The sequence below is a fragment of the Molossus molossus genome, unplaced genomic scaffold (genome assembly GCF_014108415.1).
Source record: "Molossus molossus isolate mMolMol1 unplaced genomic scaffold, mMolMol1.p scaffold_m16_p_2, whole genome shotgun sequence".
NCBI classification, from domain to species: Eukaryota; Metazoa; Chordata; class Mammalia; order Chiroptera; family Molossidae; genus Molossus; species Molossus molossus.
Genome location: NW_023425355.1, coordinates 49,453,226 through 49,476,550, shown reverse-complemented (window position 1 = coordinate 49,476,550; position 23,325 = coordinate 49,453,226). Strand labels below are relative to the sequence as shown.

At 43.5% G+C, this 23,325-nt stretch overlaps 1 protein-coding gene across 1 annotated transcript in view; it reads right to left on the bottom strand.

The window, feature by feature from the left end:
• SLC25A43 (solute carrier family 25 member 43) overlaps positions 1 to 22,138 on the bottom strand; it is a 40,241-nt gene extending 18,103 nt beyond the window's left edge. The window contains exons 1-3 of the mRNA XM_036271036.1: positions 21,843 to 22,138; positions 14,470 to 14,711; positions 11,439 to 11,611 (exon numbers count right to left, since the gene is read on the bottom strand). Of these exons, the coding sequence (XP_036126929.1) occupies positions 11,439 to 11,611; positions 14,470 to 14,711; positions 21,843 to 22,117 (690 nt within the window). The 5' untranslated portion in view covers positions 22,118 to 22,138. The remainder of the gene's footprint in view (positions 1 to 11,438; positions 11,612 to 14,469; positions 14,712 to 21,842) is intronic.
• Positions 22,139 to 23,325: the final 1,187 nt, after the last annotated feature.

Here is a 23,325-nt window from a genome sequence, read left to right as displayed (position 1 = left end):
TGCCCTGACCGGGAATCGAACGGGAACTGCTCAGTTCATGGGATGATGCTCAAGCTATTGAGCCACATTGGCCAGGCAATACACTTATTCTTTAGGGATATGGGAGAGGTGGACTAAAATTATTTTGATTGAATTGGAGGCTTGAATAGAGCAGAGGTTCTAAAAAGGGGTGCTTTGTTTAGCTCAGGCAGTATTAACCTAATTTTATTCACCAACATTGAAAAATGGGGAGATTTTACATAAAAATCTGGATTTTAGGCTCCCTTGAAAAACTGGGCCCACATTTCTAAATGGTGTCCATCCTTTGGAGAAGGGGAGCTTGTCACAGCCTCACTGGCTTACTTTATTCCCCCCTGCTATTCACATTTAGATGCTAATCACATTTTGTAAGCACAGTGCAGTTAGCTCTCCAGAATGCTTTTGAAAGCCAAAAGCCTGGATGGCTCAGAACATATCTGAAAGCTTATTCTTTAGGGGGCAAGTGCATGTTATCTGGGTTTCTCTATTTTCTCTTTTTTAATATTACTTCCAAGTTCCTGCTAGCATTTGATTTTGCAACTCTTCATATAGAGAGCCTCTGTGCAACAAGGGTGGTAAAACTGGTAACAACAGCATGCTAGGCCAAGGAGCTCAGCCTTTGTTCTCTAGGGGAAAAAAAGAAGGATAAAACACAGGTAGATCTTAAGAAAGTCTGGTAGAAGCTCTGAGCTGACTAGAGGGACTGAAATGAGTATTGCCCCGGAGACACACTACCTGATGTTAAATTTCAGCTCCGTTACTGGCTGGGTGAACTTGGATAGGCTACAGAAGCTTTCAATGCCGTGGTTTTCTCATCTGCAAATTGGGCTTGATAGGAACAGTACCCAACTCATAGGGTTGTTGTAAGAATTAAATAAGATAACAAGCACTTAGCAGCTGCCTAGAACATTAGTGCTCCAAGAAAATTTTTAGAATTAATTCTGGAGGCCAATTAGAAGATTTCTGCAATAGCCTAGGTATGCGCTGATAAGGTCCTGGATTAGGGCAAGGACAGTGACAAAAAGAAAGACCAGTGTAGGAGCGTTGAGAATGTTTGGAATGAAGAACCAACTGGACTCAAGATTGATTGGGAGTTGGGGAAGAGGAAGCTCAAAGATAACTTGTGGATTTCTAGCCTGGATAATTGGGGGAACAATAGCATTGAAATGGAAAACTTTGGGGAGAAAGTTTCAGAGGGAGGAGAAGTTAATTTGATATATATTAAGTTAGAGGTGCCAGTGGAGAGGTGATAGCCAAGTGGTCGTGTCCAACAATGTGGGAGCAGGGATGAAGATGTGGATTTGAGCACTGGAAACCATGTGTGGGGTTGGGACACTCTGGGAGGGACTGGCAAAGCAGCAGTGTCCAGTTGACCAAAGGCAGCCCAAGGTGTTAAGCATCTCGGTCAGGCTCAGCATCTCTGTTTGAACTGGCAGGGGCCACCCTTTACTCAGGTACCATGTGTATTCTGCTCTGTCAGTTGTGCCACTCGGAGAATACCTTTGCCCTTCATCTTATGTGCTTTCAGTTCAAATGCTGACCTGGCCCTATCCTGCTTACCTTGTGAGCTTGGTGGGGTCAAAGTCCCCTGGGGTGTAAAGCAACAAGCTGACACTCAGTTTTATATTTGATAAAGTGGAGACACCTAATATGGGCAACAGGGGAGGGTGGCAGGCAGAGTTGTGGAAGGACCAAGCTTGTGCCTGGTACTTCCTGATCCTTTCAGGAGGTCCCATGTTCTCAGCTGCTCCCTAGATTTTCAGGGCAGTCTGTTTCCCCCTCTCTTCCACATTTACCTGTCCAGAGAACCATTTGCTCAGGAATCTAAGGTCCTTATTGGGAGCCCACAGATTAGTCAGATACATTAATCTCCATCAATAGTTTACCCTTTCTACTCTCTCAATACACTAAGTGTTGCCAACCTCTTCAGGCTGAGGCTCTGGGCCAGGCATGGGAGATAGAAAGATGAAAAGGCCAGGGCATACCCGGAAGAGCTAGAACTAAAATGTACTGAAGTGTGGCCATGGAGATTTCAGGCAAGGTGTCTTAGGATCCATGAAAGTGCACCAGGTTGGGGGCACCTCATTCCGTTAATACATAGGACTGACCCACCCCACTTCCCACCAGAAACCATGCCATCAAAACATGCACATGCATAATGTATTTACCTCTCCATTCTCTAGCATGCCAGTCAGGAGCCAGGGCAAGAAAAAGGACAAGGAATAAAATGAGTGTAAGTACAGTGAAGGAAGGGCTCGGCTAGTTAAACAAGACTTCTGATTATTGTCATTAATGTTCAAGAGAGTTCCAACCTGATATAGCATTAAACAGGCAGTGTGTGTGTGTGTGTGTGTATAAACATATTAAGGGAAGGAGAGACATTCAGACAAAGTGGCCAGTCAGCGTGGGGGTTGACAAAGTTCCCTTGCCAACAGATTATCTAACAGACATCTGACATGGATTTGCTTCCAGACAGGCAGTGCAACAAGGAAAGCCAATGGAATGCAAATGTCCTCACTAAGTGTGCTCAGGTCAGAGCAGCCTAGCTGCCCTGCAAAGCTCTCTCCTTACAAATTCTGATGGCAAACTTTACCTACTCCCCTCAGGGCAGGGCGGGGGAGATTATTATGAATTTAGAGTTTGACTGTTCTTTCTAGGCCTCTTATCCTCCAAATTGAAGATGTATCTCTGAGCAGGGATGAGGAGATTGTTAACCGGACACAGATCACCTGCTCCCCCAGCTCCAGCGCTCTAATACTCAGATACTGTCCATTTACTGCAGCGACATCTAATGGCCAGAGATAGCAATGCATGGTTCTGTCTTGGGGATTATTTATTTATTTTTTTAGAGTGAGAGGGAGGGAGAGACAGAGAGAAACATCATTGTGACAGTGATAGAGATACATCGACTGGTTGCCTCCCACAGGGCCTGACCAGGGCCGAGGACGAACCGCAACCCAGGTGCATGCCCTTGACCAGAATCGAACCTGCAACTCACTGGTCCGCGGACCGACACTCTAACTGCTGAGCCAAACTGGCCAGGGCTTGGAGTTTAATTTTTTAAAAAGTTGAGTTGCCCTGCCGGTAGAGCATCAGCCTGTGGACCAAAGAGTTGCGGGTTCTATTCCAGCCAAGGGCACATACCTCAGTTGCGGTTCGTTGCCAGTGGGAGGCAACCAATCGATGTGTCTTTCTCATATCTATTTCTCTCTCTCTCTCTCTTCCTCCCTCCCTCCCACCCTATCTGAAGATAGATGGAAAAATATGCTCGGGTGAGGATAAAAAAAAAAGTAGAGTGGACAAGGTATTATTGCTTATTAACCCCTGTTAAATAACACTTTGATCACAACCCTACAAATTCACTTCCTATATCTTTGGATAACATTTATGATGTTATCCATAACTGGATACTGATCATACTTTTTGAAAACTGAGCAATTGCCTCTTTGGATTTTTTTGTTAACAATCATTATGACTCTGCATTTATTTTATTTTATTTTAATTTTTTTTTCTTTATTTTTAGAGAGAGAGGAAGAGAGAGGGAGAGAGAGGTAAAAACATCGATGAGAGAGAACATAGATTGGCCGCCTTCTGCATGACCCCCAATGGGGGTCTGGCCCACAACCTGGGCATGTGCCCTGACCAGGAATCGAACCAGTGGCCTCTTGGTGCATGGGTCGATGCTTAACCACTGAGCCACACTGGCTGGGCTTTGCATTTATTTTAAAGCTTCTTGTTGAAGCTTTGTGTATGCATTATCTAGGTTTCTATATAAAGGGGAAGATTAAAAAGTTTACCCCCCAATTCCCACTTCGAGTGTATCTCACGTTGGCTTATAGCACATTGTTGTATGTTTATAAATATTCTTGAGTAGAATGTAGTATTGGCTAGATTTCCCCAAAAGAGGTCATTGTTTTAGTTCTCAGATGGAGACAGAAAAGCTGAAAGTTTTTGGGAAAGACTGAAACCTCATTCCCACATTTAGATGTCATTAAATTTTATCTAAAACCCTCTGTGATTTATAATAAGAAATATGTATTTGGTCTTCAACCCCATTTCTGGCACAGAGCTCCTAAAACTCTTGGAATTTCCTAAGTGATGGGAGTGATTAAAGATGTCTTAATATTCAGCCTTGGCTAGTTTGGCTCAGCGGTTAGAACGTCGGGCCTACGGACCAATGAGACCCAGGTTTGATTCCGGCCAAGGGCACATACCTCACTTGCGGTTCGTCCCCATCCCTGGTCAGGGTCACGCGGGAGGCAACCAGTCGCTGTTACTCTCTGGCATCAATGTTTCTTTCTCTCTCCCTCTCTTCCTCCCTCCTACTCTGTCTAAAGATAAATGGAAAAATATCCTCGGGTGAGGATAAAAAAAAAAGATGTTTTGATATTCATAACAGCCCCCTTTCAACCACACCTAAGTTTATGTGAATAAGGTGACTTTTGGAATGCACTTAAGGATGGGGGCTGGTTGCCAGGGGAACCAACTGTGTGATGGAAGCGTTGAACTTTCAGTCCCACCTCCCAGACCTCCTGGGAGGGATGAGGGGCTAGAAGTTGAATCAGTCACCAATGTCCAATGATTCAGTCAATCATGCCTATGTAATGAAGCCTCCATAAAAACCCAAAGTCATAGGGCTCAGGGAGCATCCAGGTTGGTGAAGCAGAACACATCCATGTGCCACAGTGCCGGGTCCCAAACTCCATGCAGACAAAAGCCCTTTGTTTGGGACCATGCCCTGTGTTATCTCTTCACCTGGCTGTTGATTCATATCCTTTGTAATAAACTGGTAATGTAGTGAGTACTGGTTTCCCGAGTTCCATTAGCTGCTCTAGAGAATTAAGCAAACCTAGGGATGGGGTCCTGGGAACCTCTGATTTATAGCCAGTTGGTCAGAAGCACAGTTAATAACCTGGACTTGTGATTGGAATCTGAAGTGGGGGTGGCTGTTTTGTGGAACTGAGCCCTAAACCTGTGGGATCTAATGCTATTTCCAGGTAGACAGTGTCAGAATTGAGTTGAGTTGTAGGACACTCAGCTGGTGTTGGAGAACTGCTTGTTGTGGGGCGGGGCGGGGGAACCCACACATTGCAATTGGTCCCAGAAATTTACCCTCTTTCATTGATTACCCCTATCCCTAGGCTCAAGGCCTTGAACTATTCTTGAGGAACACTAAATTATAAGAGGTGGCAGAAAGAGCTGGAGAGATGCCTCTGGCTCTACTATTTCAAAAACTAATCCTCAAGGCATGGAAGCCAGTCTATAAGTAGCCTGTGTTTTATTCATCTTCTGATGATCAACTAGCAATAGCCCATTCTCACTCCTGACAGTAAGAGAAATTCCTAGGGCCAGGAATTAAAAAAAAAAAAAAAAAAAGGAATAGAAAGCTTCTTCTAGCATATCATATCTCTTTCTCTGGTGTTTTTATTATTCTTTTCTTCTTTTTTTTTAAAGAAGCTATCTTTTTAAAGAAAAAGCATAATTACCATATGAAAAACTCAACTTTTCTGAGGGTTGAACTGTATGAAATTACCATTTCAGTAGGTCAAAAAGGTAGAATATTGGCAATTTCATATGGTTCAATCTAAAGAAAGAAGATAAACCAGAAGAGATATATGGCATTCCTAAGTAAAAGACAAAATATCTTACATGAATTATTCCAAGTTTATAGGTTTAACATAAGTCCATTCATAATCACAAGGTAATTCTAAAGTTCATCAGGAGAAACAGATGACTGAGAATAATCAAGGAAATGCTGAAAAGAAGAGCAATGAGGAAGGAGATGCCCTGTCTCATAGTAAAAGGTATTATAAAGCTAGAGGAATTGAAATAGTGTGGTACTAGCACAAGAACAGACTGGCAGATCAACAGAACAGAATACATGTCTCGAGATAGATCCCAGAGTATGTAGATCTAGGATGTGGTAAAAGTTGCATCACAGAAAAGAGAAAAAAGATTATTCCAAAAATGGTATGTTAAGAAAAATAACATAAATAGAGCAACTTTAAAATGGAGCTGGGCCCTGGCCAATTTGGCTCAGCGGTTAGAGCGTCAGTCCGCAGACCAAAGAGTTGCAGGTTCAATTCTGGTCAGGGACACGTAACTTGGTTGAGGTTCGGTCCTTAGCCCTGGTTGGGGTCGTGCAGGAGGCAACCAGTTGATGTCTCTCTCTCACAGTGATGTTTCTCTCTCTCTCTCTCTCACCCTCCCACTCTATCTGAAGATAAGTAAAAAAGTATCCTCAGGTGAGGATTTAAAAATAAATAAATAAATAAATAAATAAATAAATAAATAAATAAATAAAATGGAGCCAGAGCTGCCATGTCAGAAAAACTGCTTTGCACATCTCATTCCTCAAGCCTCGGAATGTTTAAACAGGGCAAAATAACCTTTGGGTTGGGCCTAAGCAAACTTGTGCCCCAAAGAACAGTTTGCAAAGATAACTAGAAAGCAGATATTATGATTACAGGACTGATGACTACAGAACTGAAAATTGAAAGTATTGTTCAGAATTACCATCACTATGTTATGTTATCTGCAGCAAAAGAAATGCCTTCCGTCTATTGATGGAATTGTTTCCTTTCCTCACAAATATCCACTACCTTTGCCTCCCAATCAGAATACTCTTCAGGCTTCTGCCTGAATCAGTGCACCCTGAATAGTTATTCTTTGATCTCAAATAAGTGCTTCTTGTCTCTCACTGTGAAAGGCCTTTTATCTTTAGGTTGACATATCCTTAAACAATTGGTAAACTATCTTTGTGAAAGTCAGATGATTACTGCACATATCATATCCCAGGTAAATTTGAAATATGTTAAAGTGTTAAGTATAAAAATTATAACACAAATGTATTTAAAAAACTATATAAATGAATAATCCTATGATTGGGTTGGGGTAGGCTTTTTACACAGAAAAACAAAGCTGGAAACAAAATATAATAATAGATATAATTTCATAAAAATCTAAAAATATGTTTAACAGCAGTGCATAAATAGCATCAGAAGCCAAATGTCGAACTGGGAAAAATATGTGTAATGTATAGCGAAGGATTAATATCTTTAAAATATAAAGATTTCAATGGAATTTACTTACTATTTATTAATTTAAAATTTTTTTCTTTATTGATTTTAGGGAGAGAATTAGGGAGAGGGAGAGAAATATAGAAACATCAATGAGAGAGAACATCGATTGGCCACCTTCTGCATGCTCCCCACTGGGGATTGGACTCACAACCTAGGCATGTGCCCTGAGCAGGAATTGAACTGGTGACCTCTTAGTGCATGGGTCAATGCTCAGCCACTGGCACACTGGCCAGGCTTCAGTGGAATTTAATGAACAAACTGAACTACCAAAGAAAATAGAGACAGACTCATAGATAGAGAGCAGGCAGACAGCTCTGGTGGGGGGGGGGCGGTGTAGGGAGTGGGGATTGAGCACAAAGAGGGAGAATCATGGACATGAACAACCGTGTGGTGATGGCAGGGTGGGGGTAAATGGGTGGGTGGAGGTGGAAGAGGGCATAGAGGGGATAAAGGGTGTTAGAAAAAGTAAAATAAAATTAATTAAAAATTAAAATATAAAGACTTCTTACTAATCAGTAGAAAAAGCTGACTATACTAGACAAATAGGCAATGGACATAAACAATAAATTTTCAAAAGAAATACAAAGGGCCGCCCAGCTGATGTGGTTCAGTGGATTGAGAGCTGTCCCACGGACTGAGCGGTCCTGGTTCAATTCCGGCCAAGGGCACGTACCTCAGTTGTGGTTTGTCCCTTGCCCCGGTTGGGGTCATGTGGGGGGTCATGTGGGTGGCAACCAATTGATGTGTCCCTCTCATGTAGATGTTGCGCTCTCTCTCTCCCTCCCACTCTATCTGAAGATAAATGTAAAAATATCCTTGGGTGAGGATTAAAACAAACAAAAAAAAAAGAAATAAATACAAAGGGCCAGTTGATATATGAAAAATGTGCAATTGGCTTATAATCAATGGAATTCAAATTAAAACAATGTGATAGCATTTGTCAGTTATTAGGTTCACAAGGATTTAGAAAGTGATAGTAATTACTGTTAATGAGAGTTGAGATGAACCATTCTTACTCATTGCTGATGCAAGTGTAAACTTACAAACTTTCTAGGGTGCAAATGCCATTAAAAACCTTAGAATTATTTTTATCTTGTGACTTGTAAGTTGATTTCTAGGAATACAGCTGAAAGGTATCATCACAATGTGAAAAAATACAAGGGTTTTCACTGCAATGTTATTATACTGGAGAATCAAAAACAGCCTAAATACTCAAAAACTGAGAAATTGCTATTTATGACATGATGGAGGCAGAGATTGAAGTTATGTTGCCACAAACCAAGGAACTGGTAGGGCTACCAGAAGCTGGAAGAGACAGAAAGGATTCTCCCCTAGAGCATTCAAAAGGGGCATGGCCCTGCCAATACCTTGATATTAAACTTCCAGCCTCCAGAACTTTTGAGAATAAATCTTTGTTTGTTTTTTTTGTTTGTTTGTTTTTTTATCCTCACTCGAGGACATTTTTCCATTTTTTGTTCAGATAGAGTGGGAGGGAGAGAGAGAGAGAGAGAGAGAGAGAGACATCGATGTGAAAGGGACACATCGAGTGGCTGCCATCCGCACGACCAACCAGGGCCGGGGACAAACCGCAACCGAGGCACATGCCCTTAGCAGGAACCGAACCCGGGTCTCTCTGGACCACAGGCTGATGTTCTAACCGCTGAGCCAAATTGGCCAGGGCAATCTTTGTTGCTTTAAAAATATTTATGACACATCCACGCCATGGCTGGTGTGGCTCAGTTGGTTGAGCATTGTCCTATGCACCGAGAAGTCACTGGTTAAAGTCCTGGTCAGGACACAGGCCAGAGTTGAAGACTCAATCCCCAGTAGAGGGTGTGCAGAAGGCAGCCAATCAATGTTTCTCTCTCTCTCCCTCTCCCTTCCTTTCTCTCTAAAAATAAATTATATATATATACTTTTGTTGTTGTTAATTCTCAGTCAAGGATATTTTTTCTATTGCTTTTTAGAGAGAGTGGAAGGTATGGGGGAAGGGAAGGAGGGAAGGAGGAAGAGAGAGAAAGAGAAACATCGATGTGAGAGAGACACATTGATTGGCTGCCTCCCACAACCACCCGATCGGGGCAGGGAGTAGAATCTGCAACCCCAGGTACATGCCCTTGACTGGGAATCAAACCCACAACACTTTGGTGCATGGACCAACACTCTAACCATTGAACCCTGCCAGCCAGGGCAGTAAAAACATATTTTAAAAAATAAAATAAAGAATATTTATGGCACATCCATATGGTGGACTATTATGAGATAATTTTTAAAGATGTTCTCAATATTTGATGGCTTGGGACAATATCCATTATATAATTTAAAAAGCAGGATACTAATTTTTATATACAGTAGAAACACAATTTTGTAAAAAAACAAAACAAAAAACCTTTCCATATATATGTATTATATATGTATAATACATGTTTATATTTATGCACACCCATATATATAGACATGCACGCACATACAGATATACATAGAAGAAAAACTATTCATCATTATAGTACACAGGTATTGGGCTTATAAGTAATTATTGTTTCTTTTTCATACTTTTCTACAATCTGTGCACAATAGATAACATAAAATTGACTGTTTTAACCATTTTTTTTTAAGCGAGGGAGGACGGAAGGGAGAGAGAGCGAGAGAGAGAAACATTGATGTGAGAGGGACACATCGATTGGTTGCCTACCGCATGACTCTAGCCAGGGCTGGGGATCAAACCTTCAACCCACGTATGTGCCCTTGACTAGAACCGAACCTGAGAGCCTTCGGTCCTCGGGTTGACACTCTAACCGCTTAGCCAACCATTTTAACCATTTTTTTAAAACTTTTTGTTGTTGTTGTTTAGATAGAGTGGGAGGGAAAGAGAGAGAGAATCATCAACATGAAAGGGACACATCGAGTGGCTGCCACCTGCACGACCCAACCAGGGCCGGGGACAAACTGCAACTGAGTTACGTGCCCTTAGCGGGAACTGAACGCGGGTCTCTCTGGACCACAGGCCGACGCACTACCTCTGACCCAAACCGGCCAGGGCCATTTTAACCATTTTTAAGTGTATGTGCATTCCTTTTAAAATTAGGAGTAATTGTTTATAAATAAGCATGCAGTGAGTAGGCTCTAAACTTGGACCTACATTATGGTTACAATAATGTGGCAATTATTTATTTGTTTTGACAAAAGCCAGGAAAGGATCACAATCCAGACAGAAGAAAGGTTTGATGGACTAGAGCAGCAGAATTGGGTGTCATCATGATGTCTATTATTCTGAAGGCAACTTTTCTTTATAGGTGGAGATAAGTACCTTCAGACTTTTAGTGCTGAGGTAAGTGGGGTCCAGCCCAACCAAGAAAGCCATGAAGGGGAAGCTGGAAGCCACTGAGACTGTGGAGGGACAAGTTAAACATGTGGGAAAAAACAAACTTAGCTGGGACTGATCATTTAAAACTGGATTCAACTGACCCCAAATTAATATGTAAGCAGTGCTTCAGGAACATGTATCACTTGTATAATTAGGATTTTCCCAGAAGAGGCCGGGAAGGCAGGCAAGCTTATGGAACAGAGTTTAATGGAGGCTAGCAGAGAGCAAGTACGGTTAAAGGCAGATGTGGAGCCTCAGAGTTCTCAATTCTGAGCCCGTCTTCACTGTGCAGACTGCTTGTAACCCCCAACCTTACTTGGCCCACTGATTTTTAAAAAATCAGAATTGGTTGCTTCTAGGCTTAAGCCAATTACTTACTTTGGGACCTTGGATACCAGGATGTTGCTTCTGTAGTCTACGGAGAAAATGGGAGTTCCCCAGGTAGCAATTAGGAAAACGCAGGGCCAATCCCACTAAGACACCAACCCATTTCAAATGTAGTTACTTCCTAGGCAAGGAAGTCAGGGACTACTGGAGCTTGGTTATCGAATTGCTCCTGACTTATTTTGATTCTTTCCAGTTTGTCTCACGGAGGTAAGGGGTGGCTAGGAAAGGAAGAGTGCCATCTCCTCCCTGTGGAGGTCCCAGGGAGAGGGAGCTAGGAGGCTGACTTGATGTCATGAGCAGTGGCAGCTATAAGAGAGGAAAGAAAAGAGAGCTCCATCTGGAGGGGTGATAAGAGCCCTAAAAAAGCAGAGTATTGGAAAGAAATGGCAGCTTAGGCTAGAGGCAACAGCCCTGAGGTTAGCAGCACAAATGCCCTGCAGAGGGAGTTTACACGGTATTTTGTGTGAGCAGTCACGATCTCCTTGGGAACCTGGCATTGCTCAGGGTCAGTGTTCTCTGCTGTTCTTATCCACTCACCAACACTTCAAGGCATCTCCCTACCCCCACCATGCAACACCACTCCTCACCTGCATCTTCCTCTTCATTGTGTCAAAGGGAAAGGAGAGGGTCTGGGTCACTGCAGCAGCCAGACAGACATTGGTAAAGTTCTGGAGGAGAGAGAAGCGATCTCGGGGTCCATTCCAGATTTTCTCCAGGTTCATGTAAACTAGAAGAGAGCCAGCAGAGAAAGGGAGAGCACCTGCAAAACAAGGCCAGGAAGGGGCTGCTGAGCTCTAGGGAAACACTGGCTTCAGAACATAAACGCCTGTGGGGAATCCAGGGCAAGTAAACAGGACCCTCTCTCTGGGCTTGTTAAAATCACTCCAACTAAAGCAGCGGGGCCATTCTTGGGTGATGATAATGTTCTCTATTTTAGGGGTTGTGTCATTTGTCAAAATGCATCAAATGGTTCAGAAAATATTTTCTGTTTACTGTATATAAATTTTACTTCGAAAAGAACCATAAGTAAATATTGAATTGTAATCTAGTTCATGATACTTGTATCGAAGGGTTGAGGGATGAAGTGTATTGATGTTTGCAACTTACAGAAATCATCAAAAAATATATAAGATGCCTGGCCAGTGTAGCTCAGCGGTTGAGCATCAACCCATGCACCAAGAGGTCACTGGTTTGATTCCCAGTCAGGGCACATGCCTAGGCTGTGGGCCTGATCCCCAGTTGGGAGCATGCAGAACGCAGCCAATTGATGTTCTCTCATCGATGTTTCTATCTCTCTCTCCCTTCCTCTCTCTCTAAAAATCAATAAAGAAAAACAAATATAAAATTTTTCTTTTTTATCCTCACTCGAGGACATTTTTCCATTTTTTGTTCAGATAGAGCGGGAGGGAGAGAGAGGAAGAGAGAGAGAGAGAGAGAAACATCGATGTGAAGGGACACATCGAGTGGCTGCCACCCGCACGACCAACCAGGGCTGGGGACAAACTGCAACCGAGGCACGCGCCCTTAGCGGGAACCGAACCCGGGTCTCTCTGTACCGCAGGCCGACGCTCCAACCGCTGAGCCAAACCGGCCAGGGCCAAATGTAAAATATTTTTTAAAACATATAAGTGGACTGATGAATGACTAGAGGGATGGACAGATATGTGATAAAGCAAAACATTAATTGTAGCATCTAGATGGTGGGGTATGGGTGTTTCTAATTCTTTTAACTTTTCTGGGTGTTTGAAATTGTAAAAAATAAAATGTTGGAATAAAGTTACTCTCATAAGAAAAAGTTGGTAGCTGCTCTTAATCAACTTTTGGAGGCTAGGAGGGACTGGTCTGTAGCGGAGAAGGAAACATTCTGTGAAAACTAGAAAGTGAGACTGTAGTGGTGAGGGAGGTTATCTGACTTTCCTCACCTTTCTAGGAAAATATGGTGAGCAAGGAGTACAGTAGGTGGCACTTCCACACATTTCCAGAAACTTTGGGAACCATCTTAATTTTACAGAGGGACTAAATTTCTCCTTCAAAAAGGGATTTAAAAGAGGGGATAACACAGTGGAGTTGCTTTGTCCTTAGAATAATAGATTTATATTTAATAGACACATTAAAAATGATGTACCAGCCCTGGTTGCCTGGCTCAGTTGGTTGGAGTGTCGTCCTGTACACCAGAAGTTTGCTGGTTTGATTCCTAGTCGGGGATTGTTTCTCTCTCTCTATCTCTGTTCCTTTCCCTCTCTCTCTAAAAATCAATAAACATATCCTCAGGTGAGGATTTTAAAATTAATTTAAAAAATAGATGTACCAACTCCCCATTTACCTTCATTCAGAAAACATTTGTGGAGCTATGTTATGTGCTGGGACCTAGGCCAGGTACAGGAATACAAAGAAGAGTAGGCTAATTCCTGGAGAAGCTCACCATCTGGTGTTGAGACAGTTCATAGTCGTCATAAGGGTGGGGATGGGGGTGGGGGAGGGGTGGGCAGTGCTATACAAAGTGCTTTAGGTACACATGGATCAGAGGGGTTAATTTTGCCTGGGAGAATCAGGAAGGACTTCACAGGAGAGAGAACTTCTCAACTGGGTCTTGAGGAATGAGGAGTTCATCAGACGGAGTGGACAGGCAGTCCAGGCAGAAGGCACAGCATGTACAAAGGGAGTACAGTCGTCCCTCGCCACTTTGTGCTTCAACTTTCGCAGCTTCACTCTATTGCGGTTTTGTCAAATATATTCATTAAAGAGTTGATCGAGACTGAAAATGATACAGCGCACGCTCGGTTGTCTGAGTCAATTATACACCCCTGTATTACAATTACAATGAAAATTACTGTACGTATGGGCCTACGTATTCGAGCACCCCCGCAAATCCTTCAATGCCAGGTGCAACCCCTGGACCACTCCTTGTGTGTGGGCAATAACTTTTTTCCAAAAAATTGGGTGTGGTGAAACCAAGCCAATCAGAGCATGCTGTTCACTGACTGGCTATCCTGTCCTCTTCCTATCCTGGCCACTGATTGGCTCAGCCTCATGCAGGTTTGTTTCTCTCATACACACTTCTACATCACTACACATCAGAAGCATCTTTGCTCTTGTGTTTGCGATTTCTGAGAACTTTTATCTAAGCCCCACGATGGCTCCTACACGTGCTTCTTCTTCTAAGCCTTCTGATGATGAAACTAAGTGGAAGAAGATGACGATGCACCTGCTGAAGATACTGCACCACCTGAAGAACTATGTGTGTGTGGAGCCCTGGCACAGGCTTCAAAGACCACATAATCTACAACTGCTACCCTGGTTGTGCTCATATGTGCATGTATGCACACTGAGATTCCTTCGTAAAGCCAGATGGGGAGTGTGTGGATTGTCTTTCTATCAGTTTGTGCAGAGCCACCTCCATGCTCTGTCATCCACCCCTCTCTGGGATGTAACAGGCCAAAGTTAGGAGTGGGGTGTATGGTGTGAAATAGAATGAAGCTAAGTGGCCCTATGTGGATGAAACCCATATGACCTTGACCCCAAGAAAATGGATTTAACTGGCTATAAAGGTATACAACATATTTATATATGTAAAAGAATGCAGCTTTTCTTTGGACAAGACAAACATTTCCATCTTACCTAAAATTGTAAGGGAAATCCCTCGGTAAAGGGCCAGGAATCCTTCCTGTTGATAAACAGTAGAAAAAGCATGGAGGATCCCCCTATAAGATGGTTCCAGCATATTCTGCACAATCAAACGTGTTTTGATGAGGTCAGTAGGATACGTCACAATAGTGGAAACCATGCCTGCAAGACTTCCAGCCATGATGGCACTCCACTGGGAAATATGGCCTAGGTCATCCATGAAGAGTATGACAAACCTGGGAGGAAACAGGGGGAGAAGCCCAAGGGAATCAGCTATGGATTGTGCTAGAGTGTTCTACACTACTCACACATCTTCCAGCGTTTGGAAGTGCTTTACAAAATGAAAAATACCATACCAATTGATTAGGATTAGTGAATAACACATTCAACTCTATTATATTTATATAATTCTAGTTACCTATAAGGAAGAGATGCCCAACCCTCTTATTTATAGCTACCTTAAGTCCTCTCCACTTCACTTCAAGCATTTCCTCCTTTTATCCACACAACTGTCAACCCTGGCTTGCCTGTGGAGTGTAAATTTGCAGAAGTACTTGGTAAATACCAAACTATAACGTATTCCTTTGCTTCCGTTGAAACTTAAAATAAATGAAATTGATTGAAATGATGACTTTGAGCATCCCCAGTAATTGAGTTTTAAAAATATATTGGCTTAATTATAAGAGAAGATGCGCCACCCTACTAGTTGTCAGGGAAATGACAAATAGAAACAACAACAGGATACCATTTGTCACCTAGCAGATTGGCAAGGATTAAGAAGCCTGATAATATCAAGTAATGATGAGGATGAGTGGAAACAGAACCTCTCACTCACTGCTTGTAGAAGTGCAAATTGGTATGACCACTTTGTAGTATCCATTAAAATCAAAAGGATGCCTACTTTCACCTCAGCAGTTCCATTTCTAGGTAGAGATCCTGGAGAAATTCTTGCACATGTATATATGAAGACACATACATCATTGTCTGTAAGTGTGAGAAAGTCAAACCACCATACAAGTGACACTATATAGTTTAAATGAATGAGCTTACAGTGGTTCTCAACCTTCCCAATCCTGCGACCCTTTCATACAGTTCCTCATGTTGTGGTGACTCCCAACCATAAAATTATTTTTGTTGCTACTTCATAACTGTAATTTTGCTACTGTTATGTCTTAGGTGACCCCTGTGAAAGAGTCGTTAGACCCACAAAGGTATTGCAATCCACAGGTTGAGAACCGCTGGCTTAGAAGTATGTAATAACATAAACAAATCATAAAGTTGAGTGAAAAAAGCAAGTTGTGGAGTGACTTAGAGTCTATGAAAATGATCTATTTAAATTAAGAAGTGCACCCACAAAATCATACCTTGCAAACTAGACCTTTGGGAAAGTGGAACAGGGAATGGACTGGGAAAGAGAATAAAAAGGACTGCAGCTTGATCTATATTTTATTTCTTGTATTAAAAAAGATATTTGAGCCCTTGCCAGTTTGGCTCAGTAGTTAGAGCACTGGCCCGCGGACCAGAGAGTCCTGGGTTTGATTCCCACTAAGGGCATGTACCTTGGTTTCAGTTTGTCCTCGGCCCTGGTTGGGGTTGTGTGGGCGGCAGCCACTCAATGTTTCTCTCTCTTTCTTCCCCCCTCTCTCCCTTCTGCTCTATCTGAAGATAAATGCAAAAAAAAAAAAAAAAAAAAGATATTTGAACCCAGCCAGTGTGGCTCAGGGGATTGAGTGTCATCCCATGGACTGAGCATTCCTACTTCTATTCTGGGTCAGGGCACATGCCCAGTCGGGGGCATGCAGGAGGCAGCCAATTGATGTTTCTCTCTCATATTAATATTTCTCTCTCTCTCGCTAAAAAAATCAATAAAAACATATTTTATAAAAGATATTTGAAGTATCTTTTATACTAACTATCATGCTGGCAGTTCTGGATGGTGGGTGTTTGCTAGATTATTTTTTGTGTTTCTCTGTAGTTTTACAATGTAGTAGAAATGGCTTTGGGTGGGCTTTTCCAAATGCAAAATAGAAAGGCATTCTGTTACAATCCCTCTTTTTGGAAGCAGCACTTTCCCAGGCATGAATGCCTGGCTCAGCAGAAATTGTTATAAGGGGACTTTTACACGACACATGTTCCCTGGTAAGAAACAAAGGAATTTTACTCCATCTTGCTGATGAGGATAAAATAAAAAAAAAAGACTTGGAAGTTAGGAAAAAAAACCCAACATTTTTCTGCTAGAGAGTGAGAAGAGAGAGAGGGAGAGGGATAGCAAGGGTTTGAATAAAAGGAAAATGAACAGAGCTAGGCTAAAATAAGAGGATTGTAAAATATCCTTAGTGCTTTGGCTTTCAAACCTCCAGTGAAGAGGTGCCTGTCCTGCTCCTTCAGTTTGGCAGAAAACTAGGGCCCTAAATAAGATGAGTGGGTGTTCAGGTGCAGTTATTTAAGGGGTTCTAGGATGGCCCCTTGCTCCCAAGTAAACACTCATTGGTAAAAAACATTTTCAAGCTGTACGAAAATCTTGACTTCATTTTGTTAATGTACTTTAACTGCACCAACTGAACCAGTTATGTGATTTAACCAGCTAACTTTTAAAGATGCAGGTAACTAAATCTGGCAATCACCAATGGGCCATTTGCCTATTTCACTGCCTGCACTCTTCCTTGTTTCTCCCTACTCTCTCTTCTGGCCAATCAGGTTGTGGGGGGACCTTAGAAGGGAAGGGGAGATTGAGGAAATGAAAATGCTTGACTGGAAGAGTGGGCCGTAGCAGACTGGAACAACCTGAAGAAGATGGAGTTTGAAATGTCAAAAGACACCATTCATTCTCATTACCTCACCCTTATTCCCTATCCCATGTGGCCAATTCCAGGGCATTAATTAATTCATTATCCATTTATTGAATATCTACAATGTGCCAGACACTGTGGTAACAGTCAGCATAGATCATAAGAGAGTTCAACCTGCTAAAGAAATGACTTGTAAGGGCAATGGGAGAGGAGATAAGCTTTTGGTTGACTAAATGATTTGATGAACTAGGAAGAGGAACCATGTCTTATATCAGATTGCCTTATAAAGTTAGGTCTTACTATCAAATACACAAAATTAAAAAACTAAACAAAAACCCAGCCCTGGCCAGTTTGTCTCAATTCCCGGTCTAGGGCAGGTACCTAGGTTACAGGTTCAATTCCGACTCGGGTCGGTGTCATGCGCGACGCCAAACCAATCGATGTGTCTCTCTCCTGTCAATGTTTCACTCTCTCTCTCTCCCTCCCTCCCTTACACTCTCTCTAAAAATCAATGAAAAAATGTTCTCAGGTGAGGATTAACAAAAACAAATAAACAAACAAAAACAAAATAAAAGAAAGGAAGTCTCTTCTCAGACTCTGACCAAGTGACATGGAGACAAAGACCACTAAATGTTCCCCTTAGAACCAGAGTCAAGGCAGGCAACCCTAATAGGCCATCAATAATGCCATCCTGGCCCTGGCCGGTATGGCTCAGCGGTTAGTGTCGGCCTGTAGTCTGGAGAGACCCAGGTTCGGTTCTCGCTAAGGGCACGTACCTCGGTTGCAGTTTGTCCCCGGCCCTGGTTGGGTTGTGTGGGTGGCAGCCACTCAATGTCTCCCTTTCACGTTGATGTTTCTCTCTGTCTCTCTCTCCCTCCCGCTCTATCTGAACAAAATATCGAAAAATGTCCTCGGGTGAGAATTAAAAATAATAATAATAATAATAATAATAATAATAATGCCATCCTGGTCCCCACATGTTAAGCTCTTGTCTGATTGGCCAGGGCAACAATGTTCCCTTTTCTATTCTTCCCCCCACCCCTAAACACATGCACAGTAGTTTTTGCCAATGAGACTGGATAAGCTGGTGAATAGCAGTAACCCCTTCTTTTCAGCCACATGAATATTACACAAACCCTGGATATATATAGTTAGAACTGCCAACACTTCAACCTAATACAGGTTAGCAGACAAACACAAACTCATGAAGTGGTTACACATTAAAGAGTTGGTGTTTGTTATGAACAATTTCAGAGCTACAGGGATCCAAACCAATGCTTATACAGCTAGACGAGCAGTTGTGTTGTAAAGTTGGGTGAGGTTATACTATTTGATGAATTTGAAAGCCATCTATTGCATTAGGTATTATTCATTTATTACAAGTACCTAGTTCCTAATAGACTTTCCTGGGTGTATTCTTTTGATCATTAACCCAAATAAGCAGATATTTCAGCATCACAATGGTGGGCAGAGTCCTGGACTGTGGAGCCAGAAGCCCTGGTTTCAAGCTCCAGGTCTGGCATTAATTGTGTTTGTGGACAAGTTATTTAACCACTCCATTCTCTGAACATTTGGGATGTTTATGCTTTGCTGAAATCCATGATCATAGGCTTTACCACTATCCCCAGCTAACTATTTTACAAATTCATGGTCAGGAAAGAATAGAGATGAATCAGTCTAATGATGGACCAAAGGTATCATCTTTATATAAGAAGGATGGCACCATGATTAATCAATCACTTTGCTTTCTAACCTATGCCTAGCCGTTGACTGAAATACTACCTTTTAGTTTCCAGAAAAAAAAACAATCTTGCAGGAAAAAAATTATTCGCAAACTTAGCCCGGGTAACTATCTGTTCTTCCTCTCCCATCTATCAAATCTTCTCCACTCCCACTGTCACCAGTCTATTTTAAGTGCCCTCAGCTGTCACATGGACTAGTGCAATACGTTCCTAACTGGTCCTGCCATCCCCCCTCTAGTCTTCCTCCTCTCTACTCATCCTACCCCGCCTCCAGGTGACAATTATTCCCGTTGAATTGCTTTAATCACAGAACTTCCCCTTCAAAAATCTCTCACGGTTACCCTTACATACCAAGTAAAGTCCAAACTCCTTAACCTGGCCCTCCAACATCAGATACTGACCCACTTTTCTGGCTGTTTTTCCCATTACTGCCAGAAATACCTTATGCTCTAGTCATGCTGCATGCCTTCCCACCCTTGTGCTTTTGCTCATGACATTACCTTCAATATCTTTCTCCTCATCTTTGCCCAGCAAACTCAACTCATTCTCCTAAAATGAAACTCAGATGATTTTCTCCTTTGTGAAGTCTTCACATCTCTTCCTCTTCATCCCTCATCAAAAGTATTTATTTCTATAGCGCTTCAACTACGGCAATCACATGCTATGGACTCATTAGTCTCATTCTTCTATTGCTTTGTAAGTTCTGGGGCACAGGGACCATGCCCCTTTCATCCTTGCCTTATCCCCAGTATCTTGCACACAGTGGGTACTTGATGAAGACTTGCTAAATTAATGTCAAATAAAGGCAGAGAGAAAGGTAGGATAATGTAAGAGAGGGTGAGGTTTGAAGTCAGAAAGCTAGGCAGTGGAGCTCAGCTCTGTCACTGATGAATGGTATGGCCAGTCTGAGTCCAACTCTGCTTCTGTAAAATGGGCATATTTCCCATGCTAAGGTAGTTTTAAAAAAAATCAATGATGTACATATACATACATAAAATAACTATATAGAAGTGATAGATATGTAATTAGCTTGACTGAGGTAATCATTTCAAAATGTATATCAAAATATCAGCTTGTATACCTTAAATGTATACAATTTCTGCCCGGTTGGTGTGGTTCAGTGGTTGAGCATCGACCATGCACCAGGAGGTCGCCAGTTTGATTCCTGGTCAGGGCACATGCCCAGGTTGTGGGCCAAATCTCCAGTGGGGGGCATGCAGGATGTGGCCAGTCAATGTTCTCTCATTGATGTTTCTACATCTCTCTCTAAAATCAATAAAAGAAAAACGTTAATTAATTAATTAATTAAAAATCCAATGATAGCCCTGACCAATTTGGCTCAGCAGTTAGAGCATTGGCCTGCGGACTGAGGTGTCTCAGGTTTGATTCCTGGTCAAGGGCACGTACCTGGGCTGTAGGTTTGATCCCTGGCCCTGGTGGGGGTCATGTGGGAGGCAACCAGTCAATGTATCTCTCTCACATCAATGTCTTTTTTTTTTCTCTCTCTCTCTCCCTTCGACTTTGTTCCACTCTAAGAAGCAATGGAAAATATCCTTGGGTGAGGATTAAAAAAAAAAAAAATTCAGTGATGTATATATACTAGGTGGTTATAAAAGCCAGAACACTTAAACCAGCCTTTGTAGTTCTGCCTTCCTCCCTGGGTATGCATTCCTAAGGAAGATTTCAGTGCGATTTGTGGAGAAACAGTGAAGTGGGGAAAAGATGAGTTATTAAAACTCAGCTGTTTACAGACTTCTGGCCAGAAGATGCAAAGGGCAAGGGAGGAAAGAGAGCCTTGAAAGAAATGCCTGGTAATCTCACTATCTTCCCTCCCCAGAGGAAGACAAGGTGACTTTACCCCCCAGGCAGAGGTGAGACCTGGCCTGGAGGAATCAGTGATAAGGTTGATTCTGTCTTGCTAGTCAGCTGTGGAGTAAGCCTTCCAGTTCTGGCCTCCCAGAGTCAAAAGGCAAAATTCTTTGTTAATCTCCAAGGCTGAACAATGTGGTCAAGACTGTGGGCTGTTTGTCTAATTCAGAGACAAGGCCAGTCTTCAGAGTTGGCACTGTGTTCCCCAATGAGGAAGACAGGGACCATCCTTTGTAACATAGAAATAGCTCCTCTTCCTGAAATTCCATCACTTACCATTTCATTATTTTAGGCTTTGTTCCCAGCCAAAATGAAAATATCTGTGAGCTTTGAGGAAACTTTAAGACTCGTCTGGCATTATCCTTTCCTAAGAAGCAGCTGTTAGAGGTAAGCCCAAAGCCCTGACAGAAGAGTGAAGCCAGTGGGCAGTGAGCGTGGAGTGAGCAGTAGGCACGGGGAGGGAAAGCTGCGGACCCTAAAGGCACGTTTCATTTAGGTGTGCATGTGTGTAGAAACCTGTGGCCTTTTTGTGGCAATGGATTGAGCCCTCTGCCCCTACCAAACACTCTTTTGGGGGCTTTGGTCACACAGATAGTTACAGAGTTACATACTCAAGCCTTCAAAGGGGTCTCTCCTAGGCTAGCCAAGGCAGATTCCAAGTTGGTGGACAGTGGGAATGGTTAGGAGCCATCCCCCAAATCTCTTTTGCCCCGTTCTACCTACTCGCAGGTCCAACCCGGTGAGCCTTTCTGGGCCAGGGCCAGCCCCACGAATCCGCACCCGGAGAAGCAGGAATCCCAAGATCACGTGACAAACTTGGGGTCTGCGCTTTGGGGCCCTACTTGTCACCTTTCGGCCAAACTGCCCCAAGGGCCTCCCACGGGATCAGGAAAGGGGCTGGGGCTCACTGCAGGGCCCTGTCCCAGGAACCGCGCGGTCCCCCCCCACCCGCGCACCCCGCCCTTACTTGCGGTAGGCGGTGAGCTGCACGGCGCTGTAGGGGAAGAGGCGCAGGCATGCCATCGTGTTCCCTTTCCACAGGGCCCGGGGCCCCTCGGCCCGCCACACGCCGAGCCCCACGGCCCACAGCCCCCGGCCGCGACCCCGCACCACGCCGACCTGGGCCAGCACGGTGGCGAGCTCCAGAGGCGCGGTGAGGCTCAAGCTCAGCGCCCCAGCCAGCCCGGCGCACAGCAGCCTCTGGCTGCCAGTTAGCCGGCCGTCACGCCGCCATGTCGCCATCGCGCCCTGCCGCCGAGCCCGGCCCGGGACAGTGGGACACTGCGGGCCTCGGGCCTGGGGCTCCCGGGCTCTCAGCGGAGGGGGCGGGCAAGGCCCGCCCGCAGGGGGGGCGGACTCGGGTCAGGCGGGGGAGGCGGGTCCCGCCCTGGCGGCTTCAGGGTGGGGCTGGTGGGGCGGAGGAGGCAGCCCGAGTGGAGGCCTCCCGGATTTCAGATCTGCTCTGCAGTTGGCAAGTTTCTGTTTGCTGTTGAGAAAGAGTCACCGTGCTCCCTTCAGGCCCAGCCAGAATTTTTGTTTCCCAAGTATTCAGGGCTGCCTCTCTTCTTGTTTAACCTGTAAGGGTTCAGAACCAGTTACCATAGAATATGCTTGTGTGGTATGCAGATTATTTTGAGCTAAAAGCAAGAACAGACACCTTGCAGGCTCATGAGAAACTTTTACTTCCTCCTTAAAGAATTTAAATTAAGACTCTTACCCATAATGAGAGTTATCATTAGAAATTACTTTTTTGGCCTACCTATAGGGCAGGGCAAACTTCTAATTACTGAATACCTGTTCCTTTTATCCTCCTGGGAATGACCTTCCCCTCTGGAGCCCCAAGGGCCTTACCTCATCCTTAGCTCATAATGTCGTATATAGCTCATTTTCCCTTTCTGTCTCTGAACCACTCATGTAGGGGGGGGGCTCTGACTCTCTCATGTATGTGAGGTTCCCATACATATGTATGTAATTAAGTTTAGTAATTTTCTCTTGTTAATCTGTTTCATGTTTATTTAATTAGTAGACTGAAGGAACCTAGGAAGGTAGAGGAAAGTTTCTTCCTCCACCACAACCCCTCTACTCCCCTTCCACATACCACCTCACCCCTTTCTCCCCTGACTTCTGTTCTCTTTCTTCCAACCCCCTTTTTTTCTTACCCCAAGACAAAGCCATGCAGATTTCTTAGTTGCAGAAGGAAAAATCTATAACACACACAATTGCTACCTATCAGACACTTGTCAAGTATTGGACATTACATGTATTATCTCATTTTATCCTCATGACAGCCCTTAGAAGGTATGCCCTCATTTATTGCCTTCATTTGAAGAGGCTGTCAGTGTGGTGGTTAGAGCCTGGACTCTGGAACCTGCATTAGAATTTTGGCATTGCCACTTACCAGCTGTGTGCCCCTGGGGAAGTCACTCATCCATCCTCTTTGTGCCTCAGGT